This window comes from Pseudochaenichthys georgianus, chromosome 7, assembly GCF_902827115.2.
Source record: "Pseudochaenichthys georgianus chromosome 7, fPseGeo1.2, whole genome shotgun sequence".
Lineage (NCBI taxonomy): Eukaryota > Metazoa > Chordata > Actinopteri > Perciformes > Channichthyidae > Pseudochaenichthys > Pseudochaenichthys georgianus.
This window is the reverse complement of record NC_047509.1, coordinates 13,994,682-14,016,475: the sequence shown is the minus strand read 5'-3', so window position 1 is coordinate 14,016,475 and position 21,794 is coordinate 13,994,682. Positions and strand designations below refer to the sequence as shown.

Below are 21,794 nucleotides of genomic sequence, written 5' to 3'. Positions count from 1 at the left end.
AGTGCTAAAACAATTGTGGAGAAGATGCACGGACTAAAAGAATCACAGCTGTGTATATATTGTGACCACCACAGGGCACATCTCTGCCTTTGTGTGTTTGTGTGCCCTTTTTGTTTACTAAACAATTGTGTGCTTACTGAGTCACAACTGTCAATCATGTGACAAAAGGTGCCTCCAAGAGAAAAGGGTCCTTAAAAACACACAAGTGCTTGCATGTGTGTCATACTGGCTTTCTCTCGACTGAAAATAATAGTCACGTTAAAAAACCCAGTGAAGGGACAAGACACACTTTACCTTTTTTTAAATGCACATAGAAAAACGGATCACATTTACATTATCAGCAGCCAAAAAGCTTGTCTTGTGCCCTTTTTAGTCACTAGAAAAACAGAATATCCAAAACTGGAACACTAGAAAGTAGGCAGCCTCTCTGTAAGACTCCTCAATATAATTTGCAGTCATGCCCTACTCCTGCATTATTCATAGTGAAACACTGTAAGGGTATCAAACCACTTATTTTCTCTTTCTGAGAGAAGAGCGTAGGAGAAAGAGGAAGGATCTTCCCAAATAACGGGTTCACCGACTGTTCTGAATTACATCTTTCAGATCCCCTGTACTTGTACCTGTAGTGATATTTCAAAAAAGGATACAAGGTCTGTATAGGATACATCTCTGTGTTTCCAAAAACACAAAAAAATATATCTTTGTGTTGATGTCTATAGTAGGTGTGCCGTGTTAGCACATCGTGATTGTTGCCGTCACTTTGCAGTGTTGGTTAACAATCATGGCTGCCTGTAGAATCTAGGACTGCTGCTGATTAAATATTAACTGGGCCCACAGAGGGCTGCTTTAAGCTGCGGCTGATTGGTGTATCTGTTTGATAACCCCTGAAGGAGCTGTAGCCCCTTTCTGAGTCGGCGGGGGAGACGCTGTGAAACAAGAAAGGGAGAAGGAGACAAAGAACGACAGAGAGGCTCAAATTCTCTGTCTGTATTTCCATGTGCATGCTGCCACATACACGTGCAATAGTGATTTGTGATTACATGCATCCATTGAGTGCAAATGTAAAGAAATATTTCAGTGCCAGTACAATGTGACTGAAAGGTGAGCTTTGAGAAATTCTGCTTCCCATTGTCATCGGTCGCTTGATTTGGCAGAAAGCTGCACTGTCAGTTTGCACTTTGTTCACTACTTAACAGTTGAAGGTTATTTACTGTACTGTGAGCTTAACTGTAGCAGTTAAATCCACACAGTTTTCAGGGGAACTGGAGAGCTGAAGCTAATGCATTCTCTACTGGCCTTGCGTGGCAGCCGTGTCGACAGCAGGAAGGAACGGTCGGTGCCTCCTGTGCCGAATGGCCCTGTGGGTTGAACAGACAGACACCAAATTGCCTGTGTCCTCCTCCACAGTCTGCTCTGTCCACAGTGAGATGCAAATGCACTGGGGGGTTATGCATGTAAGAGCGTTTGATGGTGAAAAGGAGAGAAATTGGTTAAAGTGAAGCTACGTATCCATGTGTGTAAGAAAGGTTCAGTTATACATTTGGGTTAATAATAGGGATCGCTATTGAGTGTGTTTTCAGAGCGCAGGCCGTGAGTATTATGAGTTCACAGCATGAGACCTTGCAGCCTAATTTGGGGTCTATACATGCGAGCAGAAGGAGTTTTATCTGTGTTGTGTTGAGGCGAGGCAAGGAGCAGCTGTTGACCCTGCCTGCTCTCATTCTGACGCTAATAGAAAAACAAACACCTTGTTGATCAGCGATAACACAACTGGATGGACACAAAATGAGAGGCAAAACATATTGATTTAGAGCAACAAGCATTAGTGATTAGCCTACATAGATGCTAATCAGTCAACGATGAGCAGAAGCAGCAGGTCTTTGGCAGATTTGGTGGTTGAACTTCATGGGGTCCCCTAACTGTTGGTCTTGTGTATTTCAGTGCCAGATTGCCAGGAGCAGGACATTTTCCTTTGGCGGAAAGACACAGGCTTCGGCTTCCGTATCCTGGGAGGAAATGAGCCCGGAGAGCCTGTAAGTATCCCCTCCACTTTACCATTAATGGTTTAAACAAGAGCTGAAGATTAAAAAAAATTCAAATGTACACACACTCATACACCCCATCCACAATATTGCTGATCATTAATTATAAATATCTCTTTTGCTTTGTATGCTTCCTATTTCTATAAGAGGTTCCCTGCTTCGTTGGTTTTCTCCCCTTCCTCCTTTTTCTGTGCCGAGTCTGCCTTCAAACCACAGCAGCAGAAAGTCCTTTCTCTCTGTCTAACTGGAGCTCGCTCTCTTGAGGATCATACAGACAGCTTGTTAGGAGAAGCAAAGGCCTTACCCACAATCCCTCTGGTTGTGCGCCATATATTTGTGTTAAAGGAGCAACTAAGAGGGAAACAGGAAGGCAGATATTTAGGAAGAGAGGGAAATAAAATGGCAGCAGGCTTCAAGACCCCACAGGAGTTAGTACTTGTTGTTAGTGCCAAAAGGTGTTGCATGGTAGTTATGTGCTTGTTTCTGTCAGAGCCTGTGTTCACGCCCACACAACGCCTAAAGCACACAGGCTTCTCCATGGTCCCAAAAGGCTGCATTGGCCTTCTTTGATTCACTGCCAGTTACAAAGACTCAGAAACGCTGCTGGGTTTAACTGACTAATTTAAAATCAGAAGAAGATAAGTTACATCAAATCAATTGAATTAACTGCAGCATAATGACTCTTAATAATCATAACCATGGATCAGTACCATAATTATAAAAGCTCCTTGATTCACACCACTCTGTCAAAAAGAATTGCAAAAACATGTATCAGAGAATATCAATTTTTTTGGTTTTATGACCCTAATAATGTAGTGTGTTTTCTCTAAATATTTTCTCCCATCCCATATTGGTTATTTGTTTGAACCTACAGTGACCCATATTCACCTTATAGACAACATGCATTACGTTGTTACTTAGCAAAACTAAGAAATCCTTCACAATATGCATTGCGTGTGTTTTCCTCTTCCAGATCTACATAGGGCACATAGTGAAGTACGGGGCAGCAGATGAGGACGGGCGCCTGCGGTCGGGGGACGAGCTCATCTGTGTGGACGGCACGGCGGTGGTGGGCAAGTCTCACCAGCTCGTGGTGCAGCTGATGCAGCAAGCCGCCAAACAGGGCCATGTCAACCTCACTGTCAGACGCAAGTCACAGGGATTTGGAGGTGATGAGAGTTTAACATAGAGCGATGTTTAATCATACCTGTAGCATGCAGGCTCACATGCATATTATGTAGCCATCAGGATGCACAACAAGGGGTCAACAATGTGACACTATTACTGGACATAAAATACACTGTTTTCACACCCACATGTAAATAATATGTACACATTCCTACTCGCCCAAATATTAAGTCCCCTAATAAATCCTCCCTAATTGATCTCATTTTAACTAATGTTCCCCATAAATATTCATCTGTGGGAGTATTTGCAAATGATCCGAGCGATCACTGTGTTGTAGCCACAATTAGGGACACTAAGGTCCAAAAGGTTAAACCTCGCATTATCATTAAGAGTCAAAAAACATTTTGTGGAGCAGGGTTTTGTGCATGATCTGTTTGATTTTGATTGGGGTAAAATCGATCTGTGTGCTGATGTGGAAACCGCATGGTCTTATTTGTATCTTGGTTTTATGGAGATCATTGATAGACATGCACCCCTGCGTACATTTAGAGTAAAGGGACGAGACAATCCTTGGTTTTCTGCTGAGCTGTCTAGTCTCCTTCATGAGAGAAACAAGGCCTGGGCAAAGGCTAGGAAATCAGGCTCAGAGATAGAGTGGCTGCGTTTTAGGCAGCTAAGGAATAGCTTCACTTCAAATGTCAAAAGTGCAAAGTCGAAGTACTATTTGTCAGTTACCACAGAAAACCTAAATAATCCTAGGAAATTTTGGAAAGCAATAAAATCGATATCCACCGGTGAGATCCGTAATGAGCTACCTCCGTGCCTTACCACAGCATATGGCACTATCTCGGACAGGGCTACTATGCTAAATTGCTTTAATGAGCATTTTGTGTCCTGCGGTTCTATGTTTGATTCTGTGACTAACTCTGCTTCTGTGAACACCCCAATCCGTGACTCTGAACAACGTAGGGTCTGGAAAACCCTTTCAGTTTTACTCCTTTTACTGTCAATGTTGTTCATGAAGCCTTATCTATGCTACAGTAGATCCTAGGAAACCGGCTGGCCCGGACAACGTAGAACCTTTCTTTTTAAAGATAGCTGCAGATTTGATTGCTCCACCTCTTACTTCTCTTTTTAACCTCTCCCTCAGCACAAATACAATTCCAAAAGTATGGAAGTCTGCTTATGTCTTGCCTTTGCTGAAAGGAGGGGGGGCAACTATTTTAAATAACTATAGGCCAATCTCTAAATTGTCAGTTCTGGCTAAGGTGCTCGAACGACTTGTGAGTGAACAAGTAAAGGAGTTGTTATGTACAAATGACATCCTGTCTAATCATCAGTCAGAATTCAGAAAGCAACACAGCACCATCACTGCCACAATGAAAGTGGTAAATGACATTACTAGTATTTTAGATAATAAGCAGAGTTGTGCAGCTCTGTTTATTGACCTTTCCAAAGCGTTTGACACCGTTGATCATCGCATTTTAAAGCAGAGGCTACTCAGTATTGGCCTATCCAACCATGCAGTGGGGTGGTTTGTGAACTACCTCTCTGAAAGGTCCCAATGTGTTCATTTTGATGGACTGTCTTCTGAGTGGTTAAACATTTCTAATGGTGTACCACAAGGTTCTGTTTTAGGACCACTTTTATTCTCCATATATATTAACAGCGTAGGTGATAATGTGGATGAAGCTACTTTACATTTTTATGCGGATGATACTGTGATGTACTGTGCAGGTCCCTCCATTAAAGAGGCTGGTGTTAAATTACAGGCTGTTTTTAACACTATTCAGGCTCAGCTCTCTGAATTAAAGCTTCTTTTAAATGTGGATAAAACCAAGGTAATGCTCTTTTCAAAAGCTAAAAAGACACCAGAGCCTGTTTTAGATATTGTAACTACGCAAGGAACAAAACTTGAAGTTGTTGCCTGTTACAAATACCTTGGTATCTGGCTTGATGATTGTCTTACTTTTAAACTTCAGGTCACTAATCTGCTTAAAAAAACTGAGGGTTAGGCTAGGGTTCTTCTACAGGAACAAGTCCTGCTTCTCGCTTGAGGCCAGGAAAAGGCTAGTCACTGTGACCTTTTTACCTGTGCTGGACTATGGTGATTTGATATATATGAATGCACCTGCCCATTGCCTGGAAAAGTTAGATACTGCGTATCACAGTGCACTGAGAATTGTTACTAGCTGTAAAGCACTTACTCATCACTGTACCCTGTATGCCAAGGCAGGTCTGCCTTCACTAACTGTACGGAGGCTCAGTCATTGGTACATGTTCATTTATAAAGCTATGTTGGGTAAACTACCTTTTTATATCTGCTCTCTGATCTCTCGACGAATTGAAAGTACGTATTGCCTGAGATCTCATGATGTTGTTTTATTAAATGTGCCAAGTGCTAGGACTGTCTTAGGGAAGACATATTTTAGATGTGCAGCTCCACTAAATTGGAACAGTCTGCAAACCTGTTTAAAACTGAGCACTTTGGTTCCCCTGCATCATTTTAAAACTCGGCTGGGTGACATGCTGTTTGATACTCATGGTACCTGTCACTGTAAATAGAGTTTGTAAACTGTACCCTGTACATTATGTTGTATGTCATCCTTATTGTTGTTCTGTTGTTTTTATGTTACATGTGTAACTAATGTCCTGCAGGTCACCCTTGAAAAGAGATCTTTTGATCTCAAGGGGCTTTCACCTGGTTAAATAAAGGCTACAAACATGACCAAATATGTATACATTTTAATTAATTTATTATCTTATAGTTATGTTATCATTTAATTGTTATCTTTGATTTTATCCTTCATTTTATTAATCTGTGTGAATCTGTGTTATCCTGTTTTTCAATGTTACCCTGTTGCTGTTAAACTACTGAATTTCCCCACTGGGATTAATAAATGTCCATCTTATCTTATCTATAAACATAAAGACACTGCTTCCTCTGCTTACAGAACAAGATTTCTGACATAAATATGTTAATGAAGTGTTCAAGTAATACTTTTCTAACTAGTTGGATTTCTTCCCCCCCATCCCCAGTGTCAAAAGGGGAAGGTGAAGTTCCCCCGTCGCCGGCCTCCTCCCACCACAGCAGCACCCAAGCACCCAGCCTGACGGAGGGCAAGCGGACCCCCCAGGGGAGCCAGAACTCTCTGAACACCGTCAGCTCTGGCAGCGGATCCACCAGCGGCATAGGCAGCGGGGGTGGAGGGGGCAGCGGGAGTGCGGTGGTACCTGCCTCCCTGCAGCCGTATGACGTGGAGATCCAGCGCGGAGAGAACGAGGGCTTCGGTTTTGTCATCGTGTCGTCTGTTTCCAGGCCCGATGCCGGCACCACATTCGGTAAGTGAGACACGCTGAGCTGGAGCTAATTAAGATTGACAGCGACTTGAATTAAGTTTGACATTCAAATTAATTTTGTTTACTATAGCCAGACAATTTAGACTTTGATCCGACTCAACGATTAGATTGTTTGGGCATTTGTAATATGTATTGGTGCACGTTACGTGAAAAGAGTTTTTCTGAAGATCCTTATTTCTGTCTGTGATGAATTTAATCTCAGACTGTGAGCAGCATGAACAAACAACTATAAAGCAGCAATATCCCTTAGGGTTCTATAAAGCAATATCAAAAATACTTTCAAACTTTAAATGTCTTAAACTATACCCCTGCAGTGTTTTGCAGAGTGCGCCATGATCATTCAGAATGTTTTTAATAACACATAGAATGCAACTAAACATCCATTTCACAATTGCACTGTCAAAAGTATGAAAGTAAGAGAGTAGACCAGTACAGATGATATACATGTTATCATTATATTATCTTTTCAGTACTTCCATGCAGTTTATTTACAAATAAATAAATAACTCAACCTTAATCAATCAAATCAGAAAACCATTTAAGATGACAGATTATTAAATTAAAATAACTAAAAAGAACACTTAACTATTGTGAGGATGCGCTTCCGAAAAAACACACTTTTACAGTATAGGTGCTAATGTCTCCTGACAATCAGATACCAAACATCCAATAACATAAGACAAGGGAGATAAAATAGTCTTTGATTTCACTCAATTCAGTTTAAGATGTTTTCCCTTTTTAAATCGAGCCTTTTGTAGACCCGCAGAACATGAAGAATTGTATCTCCAGAGTCAGAGCATGAACAGCCTTATGCAAAGCTATAGCAAAGAACCACGTCCACAAGTATATGAACCACTGAGTGAAATGATTGATGCCATCTTGTGGCAGAACAACAATATTAAAAAGAAATTGAATTTACTCCAGTTTATTAATAGCAGGCAACTGGCATGTGACAGGAGTGAGCTTAATGCCACAGACCGAGATCACAAACCTACTATGATGAGCTTAGGGATAAAGAATTCTCCTCATCTGTGGAACACGCTCCCTCAGGATCAGGCCGGCTGCAGCTTTATCAAAACACCATCATCACAGACTCATGCCTCACAGCTGCCCTCACCGATTCATTCAGCATCTAATAGAAGTCTACTCAGCACACTCCGTAGCTGTCTATACCATTTACGCGTCACAATAAAACAACAGAAATAAAGTCGGTCAGGAATTGATGAGGAATTGCAGATGTCCTCCTGAAACAAATGTGGTATTAACCTCTGAATGATGAATGTCCGATAGCAATGTCATGCCCTAGTAAGCCATTATGATGATGTACTGTGGTGTGTCAGAAGCAAATCGCAAGAATGGATGAGACGTTAGCAACACTGACTGCCCAGAGAAAAATCATTGATCCCATGGGCTAATGTTGTTACTCTGCTAAATGCAAGAATTAATATGTTATTTATAGTGACACCAGAGAGAGTGCAAGTCAACAACCTTGTCTAAACGTCTTCTAGTCCTTATGAGATTCCAGTTTTTGCTTTTGCTTCAGTGCACTCCCATGCTCCATCACTATTTCTCTTGGGACGATGAGATGAATGGATTAAGGGCTTCCATGTGCTGATCTTGGATCTCTCTATAGCATCCTGCACACACTCTCCTAATGGGTTCAAACCATGTGGGACTCGAGCTGAAATCTGACAGAGGAATGTGTATTACTAAAAACATGGCTCTGAAGATTCTTCCATCATGATTTGTCAGTCTCAGCTGGTTCAATCTCCCCTAGATCATGGATACATAAACCATTTTTCTTCCAGTCCAGCAGGGCCCATCCCCCCGCTCATCCCTTCCTGCTATGACCTGGGGTTGGGGTTGTGCTTAGCAGATTGAGCATTAAATCCTGGCTACTTGGCACACCCTGCAATGTCCCACATCTCATTATTAAGATAGAGTGACAGGATACAAACGCATTTTTCAATCAAGACTGAGGGGAGGGTAGCTGCAAACTGAGGTGATGTAATAAATATGGATGATGCAAACATTCTGGATGGAAGATGGGAGCACAGGGAGGAGCAGAGATAACGGGAGAGAGAGAAGACCTGGAGATCCTCAGGGACTGTTCAGACCTGTGTAAACAAGATGTGCAGTATTGAACACCGTCACTCAGGTGCAGATGTATTTCTTGCAGTTGACCACATGACTAGCGCCATATGTGAGCTATAGGCTGCACATCTCACATCAGAGTTAATCCTGGGGAATCTTCATCATTTTTTTTGAGCTGGTTAAGATGCCACAGCTCAATAACCTGAACAGCTCCACTGCAGCAGCAATTGTGTGCGTATTGATCCCTGGCGGGGAGGTGTAGTCATGATGCTGCGACCAGTGTATTGATAGGCTGTCTAGCTTTAGCCACCATGGACCCTGACTTATGATTGACAGCCCATTGATTTATACGTCAGATAATACGGGCAGAAGAGAGATCCTGAATTGTCCCACTGAGCCAATGAATTTGTATGACATACAGTTGTGTCCCGCCTTTCTATGGGATCTAGTTTTCCGCATGAGTACTGATCCTTCATGTTTTCTGAGACTGAATTGGAACGTGGTGATTTGGATAATTAACTTTTCCGTTTGTCTCTCTCTCCTTGTTTTCTTTCTGTCTTTTCCTTTTTTCTGAAATCAATACAACCAATAAACACAATCAATCAAATCATCATCACACACTCTTTCTAACACAAACAACTTACACGCAAACAAACATGCATGTTTACATAAAAGCTGGAAATGCTTGTGTGGCCATGCCCCACAAAATAGGACGCATAATCGAGGGCAGCCCGGCGGACCGCTGTGGGAAGCTGAAAGTCGGGGACCGGATATTGTCTGTGAACTGCTGCTCCATCACCAACAAGTCACACTCGGACATCGTCAACCTGATCAAGGAAGCCGGACACACAGTGTCGCTCAGGATCATTCCGGGTGATGGTAAGGCTTTTGGCTTCTAGCCTCACATGGCTGTTCCATAATGCAGCATGATGTGACTTATTCATGTTAGTAGTGGGAATGAAAGGGCACCGCTGCTTTTCAGGCAAGAGCACTTTTCATCAGTGTGTGAACCCTGGTATCTGGGAGAGTGAGTCATAGAGTAGGAGGAAGGTGAAGTTGCCCCCAGAAACAACTGAAGCACATCTACAAGTCTTCTCTATATTCATGCTTTTTGTTTTATTGACTTCACTGCTGCAATATTTTGTCAGTATGAAAAGACTTAAGCACTGCTCAAACGTCATCAAGGGCTTCCTATATATGTCAATATATTTAGCTTAGGAAAGTCAATAGAACTGCATAATATCAGAATCAGCAACCTTAAGCTCAATATTTTGTGTAAAATCTGTCTAGTGCTGTAACAAGTGTCAGTGTGTCTGACACAGTCTGTTCCAGTCCCGCCTCAAAACCCATCTTTTCACCTCTCTCTATCCGTAAAACACCCCCCCACTCATTTTCGACCTCCTCCTGACTGCCACTGTGTTTTGTTTTGTTGTTTTTGTTGTTTTTCTTAGTCTGTTGTCTACCTGCCCCAGTCTATCTACCCCCCCCCCCCCTCATATTGTAAAGCGTCTTTGGGTACTATAAAAGCGCTATATAAATCCAATATATTATTATTATTATTATTAGTGTGCTTGTTACTGGCTTTGCCACTGTTCTACCATTGAAAACTCTTGAGAGGCGCTGCACTGTAATAGCCTCCACAGACACAGAAAGTGAAGCTCAATTAAGACCGGAGTGAGAGACGTGTGAACAAACTCCCCCGCACACATGTTCACTAACTTGCTTGTGTGTGCTCATGCATGATGCGATGTATCCTAATAGAAAACATGGTACTGTATGGCCAAGTACAATGTGAAAGATGGCATTTATTGGTCCATCTTATTCTCATTTCAAATATGAAGAACGATGTGTAAGGCTACAGCAAACTGTTCACCTCAAAGAGAAAGCGTGGTGGCCATGAGGAAGTCATATTTTCTTGGAGTAATGAGGAGATGGGGAGTCAAGGAACCTGAAACAAATGTGTCCTGCTGATTTTCTAGCCAAATATAGACAGTGCTGTACTCCTGCCAATGTCAGTAGATACTAATTTGTGCAGCAGTTTTCTTGCTTGTGATAAGATGTAACTATAAATTATGCCGAAAGGAAGTCATGAGGGTCTTTTTCCCTATTTATTGCTGTTTCTTCGATGAGGTTGGGGCCAGTGCTGTCCATGAGCAAATATGACAACATCACAGGCAGTTAGCATCAGGCTGAATAGAGTAGCCTGTGGGCTGTTCAGTCGACTCTTCTGAACAGTAACATTTTGTTTTCTTTTGAAAACACAGCTGCTGGGCAAATGCATTTCACAAAAGCAGTCACTTCAGTTTAGTTCAAATGTTTTTCTTCTTTAATTTGTGCGTGCTTCTTTGCAGAATCTTCCAATGCTTCTCTGCTGACTAACGCTGAGAAGATAGCTACCATCACCACCACGCACACACCTCAACAGACCACAGAGTCCAGGTAGATGGAGATACATCTTTGTTGAAAGTATTATTTTATACAGGACAATGTGTATTAATGAGTTTCTCTTTTTCAAAAGGAATAACTCGAAGTCGAAAGGAGCTCCTCTTCCTCCACCCATACAAACTCAGACAGCACAGGTAAAAATAGATGTTTTCATTACCAACTATCAGTCAGGTACCATAACAAAATATAAAAATGAACAGAGGAAAGCTAGATAAATAACCAGTGTTTTGCCAGAAGATAAAAAGGCAACAAACAGGTAATATTAAAGGTCCCGCAGCGTGTTGATCTTCCTACTCTTTGATTTCACAATATAACAAAGTATCAATGAATGCCATCCTATAAAGCAGAGGTGCCCAGTATGTCGACCGCGGTCGAGCAATGCTGGTAGATCGCGAGTCATTCATTAAAAAAAAAATCCAGCTCTGTTAAAATAGACATAACAGGTTTTGATCCCTCCTCCCTTGGCCTCCCTGCCACTTAAGTCAGGAGTTTACTTGATTGACAGAAAAAGCAACCTATCGCTTTCCAGTCTGTTAACCCAGAATGCAAAGCGATACAAAATCAGTCAAGTGCCGGGAAAACTCACATTAAGTTAAAGAGACAAACAAGAGACAAACAACAAAATGAGTGCGGGACCGAGCAAAAAGCTAAAAACATACCACTTCCACCCAGAATGGGAGGAAGAATTATTTTTTTTATGTCACATTCAAAGGTTATTTTTGTAAAGCAAGCGTCGCTTTGAAAGGTAACGTGGAGAGGCATTATCGGAGTGTTCACAAGGCATATGACAGCGACTTCCCTCCAAGTAGCGAGTTGAGAAAGAGAAAGGTCATGTATTATTGCTACACAAACATTATCTCGCAGTCTTAGTCAGACCCAGCGGCAGACATACGTCTCTGGGTGGGCATTTGATGTACCAGGGCGGGCCCACCCCGAAACTTCCATTTCCCGGGAAAACTGAATTGTCAACGGGGGGGGGGGGGATTCCAATCCTGCAACGCTCGAGATTCCAATCCTGCAACGCTCGAGATTCCAATCCTGCAATTTCCCCACAGGTGAAAGAGTTGACATGCTGAAAACCTAACCAAAGGGGGTCTGGGGAGATTCTCCCCCAGGAGATTTTTTGAAATACTAACATAAAATACACATTCTGGTCTTCTCTTGAGAAGAAAAATAAATAAATCTATTACTACACGACATATTTAAAAAATGAATGCCATTTCAGTTTTGTGTTACTTTGTTCTGAAAGCTGAACCTGCTGCTCCTCACAGAGAGAAGAGGCTGTGAATTACTTTACATTGTGGATAAGGGTGGATAGCCCCCATTGTTCTGTGTGTCAAAATGAAAGACAGCCCACACACCTATCAATCATCAAACCGTGGGGTCTTATTTAATTACGTGTTGATTTCTATCAACACGTAATGTTGTATCGATGTATAGAGATGTACTACAGCAAAAGTATTCTCCGTCGGGACTTCCTGCACGTCCACGTCGTTATCTTGATTCTGATTGGCCAGAAGACATTATCAAAGATGTTCTATTGAGAAGATTATCACTACGTGACAAAAGTTTTCAAACCGTTTCTAGTCTTCGGTATTTCCAGACAAGTGACTGCTGAAATCAATCTTACTAACTGCTGGCGGACTTTATTTAGCTTACTTTAAAATCAATTTTCATGGTGGGGCTAAGCCATTTCTTGGTATGGCTGTAGCCTACCCCAGTATACCCTGGCGCCGCCACTGAACATAATAATAAAACAATTACAATGTTGTATTCAGCACCGATTAAAACAGCGGGCCCAAATCCTGGATCGGCGGGCCCAAATCCTGGATGGGCGGGCCCGGCCCCATGGGGCCCGCCCATGACGCCGGGTCTGGTCTTAGTGTCGCCAACTCGTTTCTAATATGCAAAAAGACAAAACAAATGCGTCTATGGTCGGTGTATTTTTGATCTTTCCAATCGAGACCAGATCTCTCTCTCCCCCGTCTGTGTGCGAGGGGGCGGGGCAGTTTACACACACGCGGCTGCTACATGCAGCAACACACGGCTGGGATGGCGGAGAGAAGCGCTCCAAGGTGTGGTTAAATGTTACCCGTCTTGAGGTGGACAATGCTCGTTGAGTGTTTAGCATGTAAGGGCGGTAACACGAGCAATTTGTCTAAACATTTAGCAAAAGTGCACCACATTCAGACGGAGGAATGCACCGGGTTCGACTGTCTTTTCCGAGTAACTTTTCCACGTCAGGTGTTATGCTAGCAGCAACACACAGAGTTAACTCAAATATACAAACATGGGTTAATGATTAGAGGAAACAGAGCTATTTATTTTGTTAAAGTTTCAGCTATTCTGTTTACAGTTCTGTCATCAGATTATTTAATACGATTTGTTAAAACACTGTTGTTTCTTTTGATGTGAAATATTATTTATTTAATTTAAATAAAAAGCAATGTTAGTTTTAAAAAAAAAAAATTAAGTTTATTTACTAATATATGTATTTTTGAATCAAGTATTCATCTTTATTGTCTTCATTGTTAGTTTCCACATGCCTAAAACAACCTAAAGCTAAATCTAAAAGTTGATGGCTAAATAAGAGCGTTTGAGAAATTGTGCAAGGCATACAGTAATAGTCCGAATAGTCAATTAATCGTTTGATTAATCGACTATCAAATGAGTCGTTTGTTGCAGCCCTATTGTAGTTATCCCATGTATAAATAAAACGTGTTATTCAGCAACCCTTGCAATTTGGGATATTATTTTGGGTTGGTAGACCTCGGTGAGCTGGTCATTTCAAAAGTAGCACACCAGCCAAAAAAGTGTGGGCACCCCTACTATAAAGGAATGCAGCATCTTAACAAGGCACTTTGCAGTTATTTATGCAGCAGTGTTGAGCAGCACTCTTTAATGACAGTCTTAACATAATGACAAGGTAGTAAGCCTTTAGAGTTCTGCGTCAAACTGGGTATTACGGTTCAAAATTAAGTTTCCCTTACTATGCCTTTAGCATCCTACTGGTTATTTACATTTGAATCTTATTTCATTGATGTCTAAGTAAGGATGTCATATCCTAAATACTATTTGTCTTTTACATATAGAAACACAAATAACCATATTCTGACAAATATTACATCTTCACTAACTGTTCCCTACATGTCTCAGATGTTCTACTTGCATGATATTATCTTTAGCTTGTCCGTCCTTCTCCTTTCAATTGAGCTTTTGCGTATTAAAAAAACAAAAAAACATATACAGTATCTATTCCCATGAGAGAGAAGTTTCATTGTATATAAATCTGATTTTGGAAGAGATCTCACTTCTTTTGAGGAGTATGGTAAGATGTAGGCCCAGCCCTTGTGATGCCCTTGCTAAGTGATCTGTACTCTGCTCACAGACTCATGTTGCATTCATTATTCATTCATCCAGTGTGTTGTACTGCCATTGACATTTTGTGAGTTTTTGTGGGATATGGCTTGATTAGTCCTGAAGTGTGGACTCACCTTTTGACTCCCTTGTGCACCATGGATTAGTCACCCCGCTCTAGTCTCCCTGTGACTTATCTCTCCTTTTCTGTCTCATAGGATGCCGAGTTCTACTCTGTGGACCTTGAGCGGGACGGTAAAGGTTTTGGCTTCAGCCTGAGAGGAGGGCGGGAGTACAGCATGGACCTGTATGTCTTGAGACTGGCAGAGGATGGGGCTGCTGTCAGAAATGGAAAAATGAGGGTATGCAACCATTAAAATCTGCATGTGTCACTACTTAGTTTATAACTCTCGTTTCTCTCTTCTATGAATCTACTCATCCATTAAATAGCTATGATAATAACTTGGCCTCTCCCTTTTAGGTAGGAGATGAGATTCTGGAGATTAATGGTGAGAGCACAAAGAACATGAAGCATTCACGTGCCATTGAACTGATCAAGAACGGTGGTCGGCGAGCACGCCTCGTCCTCAAACGGGGAGATGGATCTGTACCTGAATATGGTAGGTTAACAGGTTGAAATGTGTTTCTCTTCCTGTAAATAACACTACTTACAGTATGTCAGCCTTGAAATCTTATTATTGTTCAAGCTGTACACACCGCAGACTAAAATAAAGCCTCTTATCTGCCAAGTGCACCACAGGGACAAATACTGTCTTTCAAAAAGAAAAACATTGATTTTCAAGAATTGCATTACTGTATATGATAAACATTTAACAGAAAGGCACTTTATGAACTATGGATTTAATGTGACCTGTCATAGTTTCAACACAATATTGAGCTGTCAAATGATATTGATCAATTCAGGAATGGCTGCCGCTAAAGCTTGTTCAGTGATTTATACTCTGTAGTAGAGATGTTTTACAGCTAAAGTAATATTCTCTCCATAGAGCTGTATGCCCGGCTGATGGATTATTCCTCTCACTGTTTGAGTCATATTGTTGCATTCTTTTCTAGGGTTTAATATTCTGATGCTTTCCTTCTCTCAGATGGATTTGTGATACAGTATAAAGAGTTATGTTTCTTTGTCTTTCACTACAAACCCTTTCTTCTCTTTATCAAGATGCACTGTAAAACAGCCTCTTGTCTGTTTTATTTGTTTTCTCCTCTCTATATCCTCCTTTCTCTCTGATTGTCTCTTGTTGCTGGGCTCTTCCTCCTCTCCAGCGATGATGGCTCCTCATCTCGCTGTTGGTACAATGAGGAATGACAAGATGGGAGAGCCCTGTTTCTACCTAATGGGCCAAAATCAGACCACGGTTTGTAGCCAAAAGTCTGTCCCAACTCACTCGCCCGGTCATCTTTTTCCTTTCGATTTGATCCACCCTTCCTTCCAGCTCATACCTTCCTGAATCCCACTCTGTGTGTGTTTGCGCGCAGGTGTGTTGACAGTGTGCATGCTTTATGTCGTGTCATGCCTGAATTCAACTTAATTTAACTTAAATCTGTACACACACAAACCCTCCCCCAGCCCCACACCAGATAATTTTTTTCTGCGACTAATTTAATGCCACTTCCCATGCTGCTACCATAGCAACCCGTCTCTAATTTGGCAGACCTGCAACCAACACACTCTTTTTTTGCTTTGAGTTTGTTCCTCCCGATGATGCACCATATTTGTTTTGAATGATTTCCTAGGTGTCTGCTGTGCCATTGATAACCCCTGCCCTACACTTGCCGATGTGTTGCTGACATCACCTTGTGTCTCCGCAGCCCTATAGAGAAATCATATTGAAGTGATTCATCACTTCAATGCATTTTATGTTTATAGATCAATTTAGATAAGCCTGATTGTTTCATGGGATATATACTCAGTATATGAAAGAGCACATGTATGCATGACATCCATAAATCTCTGCATTGATTGCTGTCATGTCAATGCGAGAGCAACCATGAACCAACAAGGAAAGCCATGTCTGCTGAATACAATAAATGTCAAATGTTGATGTACAAGTATTCCTCAACTTCATTCATCTAATAAGGTATTTCTAGTCAACAAGCTCCTCTTTCTTTCTCCTCTCCTGCAGACGGCAGCAGTGACGGGCACCCTCCCACACCCGGGGCACAAAACACTCCGGAAGTGAGAACGCTGCCACCTAACAGCCGATATCACACCTCATTGGAGTCCAGTTATCCACCAGACCTTCACAAACCATCACGCCAGGAGGAGGCTGCGTGTGGCCGAGCAAGGGACAGGGCTGGGTCAGATCAGATGGACTACCAAGGCCGGCAAATTAATCCCCACCATCATCACACCTGGAATAACAATCACAGTCAAAGTTCCCCCAGACAGCCGTCTCCAGAAGATGGTCACAGCAGTAGCAGTGACAACAAGAAGAGCCGAGGCCGCAAAGTCAAGAAATCCGATTCAGAGAGCGGCATCTCTAAACTCCTGAAGACTCTGAGGAAAGACAGCTCGGGGAAAAAGGCTGCAGCTGCCCAGAAACTGAGGGGACGAGAGCTCTCAAACAGCAGCTCTACTTTGGACGGGAGGTCCCGGCAACGTCGCGGGTCCCTTGACCGCTCTCCAACATCAAAGCGTGCCCCTTCTCCTGATCGCCGGCGTGCCAAGTCCATGGACCGCAGGGCAGAGCGTGCACATCGCGACCGCACACCTGAGAGGGAGTACGACGATGGCGGGTTCCTTGCAGCCACCCCTGAACGCAAGTTCTACGAGCGGAGGCTCCTCAAGGACCCGCAGACGCCTAGACAAGTCAAGGAGGCCACCACCCCAGAGCGGACCAACAACAACAACGGGGATTCCTTGTCTCTTTCCAGGGGTCGTACATGTGAGAGAGCCACAAAGAACGGCAACCTCCTGAGAGACTCTTCGCCAGAGAGCAGGCAGGAAAGATTTCCGATGAACGGGACACCGGAGCGACGATACCGAGTTGAGCGGGACTCTTCCCCTGACAGCAACTACAGCCGGGAGGAGCTGAACTATGCAGCAGCACCCAGACTGAAGGATTACTACGGCATGATGAAGAACAACGCTGCACACAACAATGCTGCCTACAACAACACGGGCCATAACAATAACGCAGCAGGCCGCAGCCCAAACCAGCTCCCTGAGCCCAAGAGAAGGCTGTACAAAGAAACCCCCAAAGACCTCAGCATCTAGAGCAGAGACCCCCCTTGCCACTCTCTCCTCTATCTGTGCAAACTATGTACCATACACTGGAATTGGACTTCTGAGGATACTAACTCTTGTGCTTCATTTGGTTGACCGATTTATTTGAATGATTTGATTAACTTAACTACTTGTGATCCTACCCAGAGATTCATAAAACAGCAGGAGTACAATCCTATTATCAGTTCATACTGGTTGTTTCGTCATTGTTAGAGTTATTTTGAACATAACAGAGGTTGTTGTACTATAATAAAGGTATTGTATGTGCCTGCATATGAAATCAGTGATATTGCTTTTTGTAGGCATTGCTGAATCTAAATATTTGTTCCCTCAGAGGTATGAAACATGCTTCCAGTTGTGGTATCTTCTAACTACTAAGCTTGTTTTCAACTTGTTTTTAGATGTCTGTTCCATTCCTGAATTGCTTTACTGAACAAACTATAGCACAAGACACTGATGGTTCACAAGTGAAAGTCACGTTGGACTTCAGGCAAAAATCTAAATTTAAGATCTGATGGTGAAACTAGAGTGATAATTATATAATTAATATATGACTGTGTCATTTGCTCACTATTTATTTTTAATTTGGCACATATTGAGCAAGCTCAATTTCTTGAGGACCAAGGTAGAAGTGCACACTGTACCTGGAAAAGCATGCTGTACCCTTACTTGTGTTGCATCCCTGAAATGTGTGGCAGCTCACCCTCCTTTGCCTAAATACACACACACATACACTTCTAAAATTAAGAATAGAGATCAGACAATATTGGCAATATTGTTAATAATTTATCCCTTGGAGGAGGATTTTAAAATAAAAATGAATACTCACATTGTTTCCCAGTTTGAACTGATGTAGCAGGGAAGTAACCCGACTCACTTTTAAATACAGGCAAAACGGTTTTGGTAGACTGTTGTGGAAAAATCTAAATGTGTTACAAAAAAAATTGATAAATTGTACTTAATATGAGTCTGCATTTTGCCACAATACCAGCTTGAAGCTGCCATAAAATATGATTTTTCAAATATGCCAAAAAAAAAATTAAAACACAAATGTGTAAGTTAATCCTGTGCAAGATGCATGTGTAAATTTAAGTGTAGTTTAACCACTTTATCTGATAGGTCTGAATGAGAATAATCGATAAGAAACATGCACTGTACTCCCACAGTAACTGTTAGCCCTGTCCCCATGGTAACCACACTGCACACCGACCACCTCCTGGGTCCTGACACAAAGAGCTGATGTGGTTTCTTGTGTTGGTAAATATGGAGTCGCGGTACAGGAGACAACCAATCTGCCATGCTGAGCCATGCTGTCACGCCACTGGAGTCTGACTGCTGCTTTATAATGTGTTTGTGTGTATTCTCCGTTTTATGTTTCATTAAAAAAAAATATATATATATTGGATAAACCACAACAAATGCATTGTTTGATCACTGTTGTCGCCATGGTACTGTATTAACAAAAAAGTAGAAAAAAAAGGAAATACATTTAAGAAGTTAACCTGTTGGCCATCACCTGTAAAGAATTTTCCAGTGTAACTATTAGGAACCTGTCAAGGATTAAAATGTTGCCTTTTTCTTGTACAAAAGAGACATTTATGAAAAACCTCAGCAGTGAGGAATGTGATATTGTGTTTATATCTCTGAAATGGACCTGATGATTTATGGGAAATATGTTAATTTACTCTGGATCAGGTATGTAAAGACATTTTAAAAGACTGTATTTGGTCAATCAGAAACTGTTTGATGGTTTGAATCTCTCTCGATGGTTAGCCTGCCTTTGTATTATAAAGCACTTGTATGCAGTCTGTGTTCTTCAAGCATTATTTCTTGCAATGTGCTCCGGACATAATGCTGTTTCTGTGTTGATAAAAGCAGTACGTGTATATGGGCCAATCTTTTTTATAAAACTATGCATATATAAATACTACATTGTTCATAGCTTTATTTGACCCATGAAGCTATACATAACATTAGTCTAAGTACAAGTAGATGTGGACTTATCCAGCTTCTTTCCTTGAGATGGATTACAATGTATATGTAGCTATCAAAAGAAGTCTGTGAATGCTATTTTTATTATCAAATAAAGTTTTCCATACAAATTCAAAAGGATTTCATATTTCTGCACAACCGTTTTTCAGTAATGTCTCTGGAGACACTCTGGAGAGTTTGATCAAATCACTCTGGTGTGTCACTCCTGGTCACACTACGTTTTAATATGCAGCTTTAGAGACTTTCTTTTATTGAAGATCGACACTGGAGGAGAATGTACTACATTTAATAATGACTTTACAACGGTTCAAACTTAAATCAAAATAGTAACATGGAAATGTAAAACATTTAAAGATGTTAAAGTATGGGCTGTCAACCGCATGGCTTTTCTTGTCTACAACACTGTCTCCCTCCTTACACTCCTGGAGGTATTATTTTGTTATTGTTACGATAGTAGTCATTGTTGCAATAACACTAATCATTCCACTGATACTTCAAATGGTGCAGTGTAATAATATTAATAATAATGATAGTACAAATTGACAGATTAATGAACACTGTTCCGAACCATACTAATATTAAAACTGGTTTCGAATGGTATTTTGCATGTGAGAACAGTAAAGTATAAGTTGTCATCCATCCAATACTCTTTAATTACCTTCATTCAAATGTTAGAGCATGTCTTTTTTCTTTTTTAGTTCTAAATTTAAGCAGCGAGTGATTGATTTTTTCTCTCCATTAAGCTTTACTTCAGACTGCTCTGAAATATATCTGTATTCCATGAAAGCTCCACTGGTAAAATGGTTGCTATAGCTACAGTACACATGAAGGTCATTACTGGAGAGATCTTAGGGTTTATTTTGTTTGAGTCTGGCATACTGCACAACCAGGAACTGAGTGGGAGAAATCACGTCATCACACGAGTGAACGTCTTTCATCTTAGTGGTACAATTTAACGCTACATCTGTGAAATATTGAATCCATGAACCTGTGCAGATCTCAAGTGGGTCTCATTGATAAACTAACCGCAATATCTATCTAATATGCACATCTAATACAACAGGAAAACTTGTTGTTAATATGCATATCTAATACTCTAAATAGGTTTTCATCTTTATTCTGAAAACTGATTGAGAAATGTACAACTTTCCCAAGGATTCTTCAGTAACACTTTTCTCTAAGTCCCCCCAGAGGGCACTTATTAGCTGCCTGCCTAAGGACTTTGACTAAATAATGTAAAACACACTACAGTATACAGCAAAGAGGACATATTTAAGTATTTTTTAATGTTAAGTATTTGTTAGCAATCATAACTGGTAGCACTTTTTTAAAGTTCAAGTAATTTGCATTTGTAAGCAAAATACAAACATGTAACAAATGGTTTATTATTACACTATAAACTGAATCACTGACAGCTCTTAGGACATTTTAAGAGTTTATTAATGTAAAGCATTATATCATAGTATACTCCCCCTGTGAATAAATACATTGTAAGTTTATAAGTAAGTCATTGTTTCCATTCCATAACCTTTGCATCAAGGTGTCTCTTGATAATACTGTTATCCGATAATCATAATCTAATGACGAATATTAATCACATTAAATAAAGGTTAACTACAAAGTTGGTGTCACATCTATAATCATCCCTGATTAATAATGTCATAATCCCTTAGGTAGGCCAATTCTTAAATTCAAGGTGCCCTGTGATTGATAACACTAGGAGTAGCAATGCAGATGCCGCTACAAATAAATTAAAACGCTATTCTCAATTTTTCTATTTCCCAAATATCCGCACCAAAAAGCTCTGTATCAGAAGAGCACTAGTTGTACTATAAAAGCTCTTTTGCACCCCACATTTTAAATAAAACATGCAACAGAATGAGTCATTTGCAAAGTGCGTTTTATTTTACATTGCCTTGGTAACATGCGTCTACATTTAAAAATAAGCCAGTATCATATGATCCAACTGTAAAAAGGTTTTTTCCCTTTCTTCTTGGAAAAAATAAATTTTTAAGTTGGATATTCTGCAAATACAGAACAACTCTGTTATGGCCAGACCTTTCCTGCAACTGTCTTTAGGTTGAACCAACACATTTGTAAAAATACAAAAAGGAGTTATTTCTGTAGAC

The 21,794-nt window shown here is 41.0% G+C and overlaps 1 protein-coding gene across 11 annotated transcripts in view; it reads left to right on the top strand.

The window, feature by feature from the left end:
- The window catches only part of LOC117449330 (membrane-associated guanylate kinase, WW and PDZ domain-containing protein 1-like), a 100,778-nt gene extending 81,300 nt beyond the window's left edge, over window positions 1-19,478 (top strand). For 9 of the 11 annotated variants that reach the window (XM_071203753.1, XM_034086947.2, XM_034086946.2 and 6 more), the window contains 9 exons: window positions 1,942-2,033; window positions 3,016-3,211; window positions 6,210-6,512; window positions 9,300-9,503; window positions 10,976-11,063; window positions 11,143-11,203; window positions 14,645-14,788; window positions 14,908-15,046; window positions 16,571-19,478. In XM_071203753.1, the coding sequence (XP_071059854.1) occupies window positions 1,942-2,033; window positions 3,016-3,211; window positions 6,210-6,512; window positions 9,300-9,503; window positions 10,976-11,063; window positions 11,143-11,203; window positions 14,645-14,788; window positions 14,908-15,046; window positions 16,571-17,664 (2,321 nt within the window). In that variant the 3' untranslated portion in view covers window positions 17,665-19,478. Of the gene's footprint in view, window positions 1-1,941; window positions 2,034-3,015; window positions 3,212-6,209; window positions 6,513-9,299; window positions 9,504-10,975; window positions 11,064-11,142; window positions 11,204-14,644; window positions 14,789-14,907; window positions 15,047-15,710; window positions 15,803-16,570 lie in introns of all 11 variants that reach the window. The other 2 variants (XM_071203758.1, XM_071203757.1) reach the window with 1 other exon arrangement.
- Window positions 19,479-21,794: the final 2,316 nt, after the last annotated feature.